Source organism: Penaeus japonicus, unplaced genomic scaffold (assembly GCF_977035675.1).
Source record: "Penaeus japonicus unplaced genomic scaffold, GWHDUDI00000001_assembly GWHDUDI00000027, whole genome shotgun sequence".
NCBI classification, from domain to species: Eukaryota; Metazoa; Arthropoda; class Malacostraca; order Decapoda; family Penaeidae; genus Penaeus; species Penaeus japonicus.
This window is the reverse complement of record NW_028234429.1, coordinates 33873084-33880583: the sequence shown is the minus strand read 5'-3', so window position 1 is coordinate 33880583 and position 7500 is coordinate 33873084. Positions and strand designations below refer to the sequence as shown.

The following is a 7500-nucleotide window of genomic DNA, read 5'->3' as shown; positions in this document are numbered from 1 at the left end:
TGATTAGGGCGTTGTGTACAAGCCAGAGGGCTGGCTAACAAAAGATGAACTGCCTCCAGAGGTGCTGTGACCATCAAATGAGCCAGACGAAATTCCTGACCCGATCACCTGACCGCCGAAGGAACCAGAAGAAATTCCTGATTCAAACGACTGACCTGACGAGATCACAGTCTGCCCACCACCGGAAATAGACTGTCCTGCGGAGCCAATCTCTTGTCCTGAACCTTGGCTTGCTGTCTGAAGAGCCGTTTGGAGGTCCACGCCGCTTGGAAGGGTCGGGTTCTCTCCTTCTGCGTAGTTCACGAAGTAAACCTCAGGAGTTGCAGGACCAGACGAGGGTACCTCAATCACCCTCTGGTCTTGACTGTTCTGTTTATTGAGGACGTACACCACGTTGTTCTGTCTGGGTGGAGGAATGACAACGGGCTGTGGCCCAAGTCCACCTTCAGGTGTACGGATCAACAGAATGTTGGTCTCGACTCGAGGTTCGGGGATGTTCACAGGACCACTTGTCTGCACGTTGGCAGGGACGTCGTAGACAAACACGCGACGGTTCACTCGAGGCGTCACGCATCTTCCATCTACATGGCGCACTTGTCCACCTCCGCAAGGACCCTGGCTTGTTGCCCCCGAGGATCCAAAGCCAAAGCTTGACCCTGAAGAAAATCCAGAGCCAAAGCTTGATCCAGATGATCCAAATCCAAAGCTTGATCCCGAAGAGCTTCCATGGCTGAAGCTCGTTCCAGATGTACTTCCAAAAGAACTTCCCGAAGAAACTCCCTGGCTAAAGGATGTACTTCCATGATCAAACACCTGTCCCGAACTCCCATGGCTGAACCCTCCGCTTCCTGTTCTTGGTAAGCTGTATCCTTGTAGCCTGGAAGCCGTAGCTAGTCCAATGACGCAGAAGATAGTCTGAAACAAATGGAAAATATGAATCCTTATCACATTGCATCTATTTACATAAACATATTCATCAGAAATAAAACATCCCATTTTTAAAAGCATTCTTCAATTAAAAGGACACTACAATCGAAGCTTCAGTTGTAGTATTGCGTATATGCATATTTGGTTGTTCTCATATTCATCAACGATCAACCTTATCCATTGGCCAAATGCAAAACACTTATTTTCTCTCCTCAGTAACTGAAGCTGAGACACCACATCTTAGATAAGTTCACCTACAGACTCACCAGACACTTCATGTTGCTTGCAGACTGTGTGATGTGAGTGTCTTTCCTGTATGCCTCGTCATTTATATATCCTTTCCCTCTCACCCATGAGACAGGGATCAACTCCTACCTCCGTACCGAATCCCAAGCGTGGTCTACGTTCTCTCACTCCTTTTTCCCTGTTTGTCTACCCAGTGGGTCAATAGCACATCCAAGAAAAAAAGTTAAGCTTTCCTTTTTGATAGCTGAATATCTATGTGTTTATTTATATATATATATATATATATATATATCTATATATATATATATATATATATATATATATATGTGAGTGTGGGTGTGTGTGTGTGTGTGTGTGTGTGTGGGTTGTATATGTATACATATATATATATATATATATATATATATATATATATATATATATATATATATATATATATGTATGTATGTATGTATGTATGTATATCTATCTATCTATCTATCTATCTCTCTCTATATATATTTATATATATATATATGTGTGTGTGTGTACATGTGTTTGTGCTGTCTGCTTATTGTTTCTAAATCATGTATATATAATAAACTTTTGTGTTCGTGCGTGCGTGTGTGCTATCTTAGTTTGTTGTGCTTCTGATTTATATGTATGAGTGTGTATATGTACTTGCATATACATATGTGTATATATACAGGATATTTTTAATTAACAGCAAATGTAGGCTGTCACTTTTCAATATCCCCAATCGTTTTCACAAAAAAAAATCAACGGAAAACACTTTTATATATACCATCTTTAAGCATTCGTTACTTTCCACCTTAACTCATCAGAGGACCTCATTTTCTTAAGCCATGTTCGTCACGAATATCATTAACTTATTACCATGTCCATTTATCACTAGCTGCTATGATTCGGCCAGTGGTTTAGTAAATATTTTGGATTATCTAGTTCAAATTGATTTTCCCCTAATATTTATTTTAAAAAGATCTATGAATTATGCAGTTATAGAATAATTCATCATCATCTAGTGGATTGAAGTTATCCATTATTACTTAGTGTTATAATATTTTCGTCTCCTTCCCTTCTTATACATCTCATTAGGCATGTAAATTAAGCAGTCGCATAACCATGAGGGCCACTCATATGCGTTAGAAACCACACAGTATACTTCGGAGATGCCATACGGATTTCGCTGTTGCTATTCTAGATAAGTAATTTTTGGTATATTTATAAATTCGCTCGCCACAGCACACAGGGGGCAACCAACTAAAAGTCCAAAAATGTTGCTTACAACACCACATATATACGACCATATACATATCGAAACATGAATATGTTCAGAAAGTACCTAAGTAACTATATATATAACTTTGTAAATAAAGTGGCTGTTTATGTGTGTGTATGTTTGTGTCTGTGAGTGTGTATGTGTGGTGATATCTGCTTAAAGCACCATAAGACCCATATCAACACATACTCAAGCAACCCAGGGTAGCAACAATCACCTGAACTTTCACTTCTTTTCACCTCCCTTCGAAATTATACCTCTCCGTCTTATCATCCTTCCCTCATCGGGAAGAGCAGTAAATATGTCCAGTGTATTTTGCTTTATTGCCTTGCTTTTATTGGTTTTTCTTCATTCTTCTTTTCCCCCCAACATGATTTATTACCTTCTTGCCTAAATGATAAAAAGAAATTATGGTTCGTATCTTCGGCTATTGTGTTCTATCATGATTCCTTTCATTATCAATATTTTTATTTTAAATATTATTATTTTTAGTGTTATTATTATTGTTACTGTTGTTATTATTATCATATATATTATCATTATAACTTTTATTGCCATCATGATTATCATCATTATCATAATCATTACTATTATTTTTACTGTTTTATTGCTATCACTGTTATTGCCATCATTAATAGTAGTAGTAGTAGTATAGCATGTTTATTCTGATCTGTCCACTGATTAGTGAAAACTTTAGTCATATGTGGCAGTTTTGCATTACTTGGCTTGTAATTGGTTGAAAAAGCAATGTGTCTGATATTGTTCATTATTTGTAATGAATATTTCAACTATTAATTTTGTTTTTTTTTTACATTTTAATGTGAAGACATACAAATAATCCTTACATATTCACATCATCATCAACATTGTGCAATGCAAATACACAAAAGACAAACTTGCACCAATCACTGTTCTGATTGCACGCTTGCAAACAATTGGTTCTGAATACATATTCTTTCTCTCACATTATTTCATGGACAATACTCGACATAACAACCGGCTTATATTCTTTCAACTTCCTGTCACTATGTTGTGACTCCAATGCAGCATCACTTTAGCATCATTTCCTGCAATTTCGAGTATTGATTTAACAATTTACATGATGTAAATTGTTAAATCGCCTTTTAATGAAACTTATGCAGACAGATATCTTTTATATATACTTAAAATGAGAGAAAAAATAATAATTATCAAAAATCCGTTGAGCATGTGTGTGTTCCAGCAGACAGTCTTTCCTACAAGCTGTCTTTTATGTGCTTGTATTGCATAATATCAGTGAAAATTGTTTTTGGAGGGATTTAGGTATGATTATATTAGGGTTCTTTGCATATCTATGTCAAATACTCCACCGAATTCATCGTTTAACTATTTATCATAAGTAATAAACAATGATTTTCAACTAATCACGAGCCAGTAATCCCACATGTTAAAAATAATGCTCTCCAGTGGACAGATCAAAATAAACAGATTGTAGCAGTAGTATTACTAATACTACTATTATCATTATCATTATTGGTGTTTTTATTATTTCTATCATCATTAGTGATGTTATTATTAGTATCATTATTGTTATTATTATCATTATAGTTATTATTTTCATTATTTTTTGTTATTATCACAATTATAATCATTCTTATTATTGTAGTGTTTTATTATTATCATTACCATTATCAGTATTATTACTGTTAACAGCAATATAAATAACATTATCATAACCATCATATTTATCATTTTTATCATAATAATCATTATCATCATTACTATATCTATAACTATTATTATTAGCTTTTCATTATCATTCTACATCGTACAATTATCTTTTTTATCAAATATATAACTATATTTTTTTGCAAGTGATCTTTAACTATTATGGAAGTAACACTATAGATATATTTTCAAATGATTATAATATCAACAATAAAAATCAAAAAATACCTAATTACTAAGAGGGAATTATATTCCCCTTTTTTATTTAAAAAATGTGTAAACACTTGCAACAATGTTTAAACCAAGATCTTATTAGGATTTCTTTCTGTAGATATTACATCATGATATCAAAATGCAAGTGAAACTAAAAACAAATAGTCGATCACTAGAGACAGAAATTACTGAAAGGTTGTTCATATATACTGATTGTATTTTTCCCGTGAGGTTACAGCAATAACACCGATGATGATATGAAATGACAAGCACTAGATAGCCGCAAAAGAGGTCTTTCTGATAAGGAAAAAATCGACATGCGTATATATGTATATATATATATATATATATATATATATATATATATATATATATATATATATATATATATATATATGAATATATATATATATATATATATATATATATATATATATATATATATATATATATATATATACGTATGTATGTATGTATGTATGTATGTATATATATATATATATATATATATGTGTGTGTGTGTGTGTGTGTGTGTGTGTGTGTGTGTGGGTGTGATTTAATTATAAGATATTTATTCATAATACATATCACAATCACACAACGCAGGTTATTTCTGACACCTTCAGAATTAATGTCATTTCCTGAAACTTGTCTGCCTGTGTAATCAACAAACAATTATAGACATTCAGTCCCGCACACACAGCGTTTACAATAGACAAAATCTTATAATAACGTTGTCGTAAAATATTCTTAAATATGATTCCTGCCTGAGATTCAATACTTATTCTCATCAAAGACATAAATCATTCCTTGCTGCATTCTGTACACGTGTTTGTGTGTGTGTGTGTATAGGGTGGGGGGGGGTGATTGTTGATGTGGATGTGTGAGTAAGAGTGTGTGCGTGAGCGTGTGCGTGTGAATGTACGTGTGCGTGTACGTGAGCGTGTGCGTGTGTGCGTGTGGGTGTGGGTGTGGCTGTGTTTTTATGTGTACTGTATGTTTAATTATTTTATTTAGAATATTCTTTGTTAATCAATAGTCAACCATCAGTTGCATATAAAACACCATGAAAAATAGAGGCAATAATCAACATCGCCTACGTATGTGTGTCTATATATATGTATATGTATATATATATATATATATATATATATATATATATATATATATATATATATGTATGTATATATATATATATATATATGTGTGTGTGTGTGTGTGTGTGTGTGTGTGTGTGTGTGTGTGTGTGTGTGTGTGTGTGTGTGCATGCATATATATACATATTTACATAAGCATATATATATATATATATATATATATACATATATATATATATATATATATATATATATACACACACACACATAAATAGATAGATAGATAAATGTATATGTATATGCACCAAACTAATAAAGTGGAATCGCATTCCTCATCTGGGAATAAAGACAACGAGGAGGAGCACATCGGACTATGAATAAAGAGAATCAGCTTTGATTGTAAATAAGATAAGGGATCGTGTTGCAGGGTTTGTAAGAGGATTGACGAAAATAAAGAGAACAAGTCACAAGAGTAGTTTTTCATAAGATTTATTTTTCAAACGAAAACAACATACGAACAACAAGTATCAAATAAACATATGATTGAGAAGCATTAATATATTCAAACAACAACAGTCATATAAAGATTTGCTAGGTTAATATAACATATTTTATTTGTTAGAGTGGCAGCAACTCCATGAATTTTGTGGAATCTTCTACGGTTGGCCATACAAACCAGAGGATTGAATTGCAAAGGATGGCCCTCCAGCAGAGACAGCCTGACTCACTGATCCAGTTACCTGGCCACCAGAAATATCAGAGCGACCTGAGCCAATTGCGTGACCACCAAGTGAGCCAGAGTGACCTGTTAACTCGATCACTTGACCACCGAATGAGCCAGAAGAAATCTCTTGTCCTGTAGCCTGACCGCTAGAAAAACTAGAATGACTTGTCAATCCTACATTTACAGGCTGTCCAATTGCAGAAACGCCAGAGTCAGAGTGACCTGCTGAGCCAATCACCTGACCACCGAAAGAGCCAGAGTGACCTGTTAATTCGGCCACTTGCCCGCCGAAGGAGCCAGACGAAATCCCTGATCCAGAGGCCTGACTGACAAAGGAACCTCCTAAATCTACATTCTGACCAGCAGTCGAAATGGACTGTCCTGAACCAATATTTTGGACGGCACCTTGACTTGCTTGCTGAAGAGCCGATCGGAGGTCCACCCCAGCTGGAAGGGTTGGATTCTCTCCTTCTGCGTAGTTCACGAAGTAAACTTCAGGAGTTGTAGGGCCAGATGAGGGTACTTCGATCACCCGCTGGTCTTGTCCGCTTTGTTTGTTGAGAATGTAAACTACATGATTCTGTCTGGGAGGAGGAATAACCACGGGTTGTGGCCCCAGACCGCCTTCGGGAGACCGGATTAACACAATATTGGTCTCGACGCGAGGTTCGGGGATGTTGACAGGGCCACTTGCCTGGACGTTGGAGGGGACGTCGTAGACAAACACGCGACGGTTCACACGAGGCGTCACACACCTTCTATCCACGTGTCGCACTTGTCCACCTCCGCAAGGACCCTGGCTTGCTGATCCCGAGGTACTCCTAGAGCCAGAGCTTATTCCCGAAGAAGTTCCTGATGCGGTTCCACGACCAAATGCTCCTCCTGACGAACCGGAAGTGGCTCCCTGAACAGAGGCTGTTCCGGATGCACTTCCATGACCAAAGGCTGCTCCGGACGAACCTCCGTGGCGAACGGCTGAACCGGAACTGGCCCCTGGAATAGAGGCTGTCCCCGATGAAATTCCTCGAGTAATTGTTGCTGGCGAAGCACCAGCGGATCCATGAGTGGAGCCTCCTCCTTGAGGCCCTGATAAGTTATAGCCATCGGGCCTGGAAGCCGCGAGGGCGAAAATGGAAATAAAAATCTGAAAGAAAAGTATCGTTTTGAGAGACCCAGCCAAGACTTACTTTGAGTTTACATGTTTGTTTTTTCTAAGCATTATATTTACAGCGCTTCATTGCTTATATACTATACTAGCATGAAAAGAACATTTAGAGAAAAGGACATTCGAAACACTAAACTGACTC

At 36.5% G+C, this 7500-nt stretch overlaps 2 protein-coding genes across 2 annotated transcripts in view; both read right to left on the bottom strand.

The window, feature by feature from the left end:
• The window catches only part of LOC122242341 (uncharacterized), a 1487-nt gene extending 173 nt beyond the window's left edge, over positions 1–1314 (bottom strand). The window contains exons 1-2 of the mRNA XM_042999638.2: positions 1194–1314; positions 1–915 (exon numbers count right to left, since the gene is read on the bottom strand). The exon at positions 1–915 is cut by the window's left edge and continues 173 nt beyond it. Of these exons, the coding sequence (XP_042855572.2) occupies positions 4–915; positions 1194–1205 (924 nt within the window). The 5' untranslated portion in view covers positions 1206–1314 and the 3' untranslated portion in view covers positions 1–3. The remainder of the gene's footprint in view (positions 916–1193) is intronic.
• A 4628-nt stretch (positions 1315–5942) lies between these two features.
• The window catches only part of LOC122242326 (uncharacterized), a 1673-nt gene continuing 115 nt past the window's right edge, over positions 5943–7500 (bottom strand). The window contains exon 2 of the mRNA XM_086552895.1: positions 5943–7337. Within this exon, the coding sequence (XP_086409021.1) occupies positions 6126–7337 (1212 nt within the window). The 3' untranslated portion in view covers positions 5943–6125. The remainder of the gene's footprint in view (positions 7338–7500) is intronic.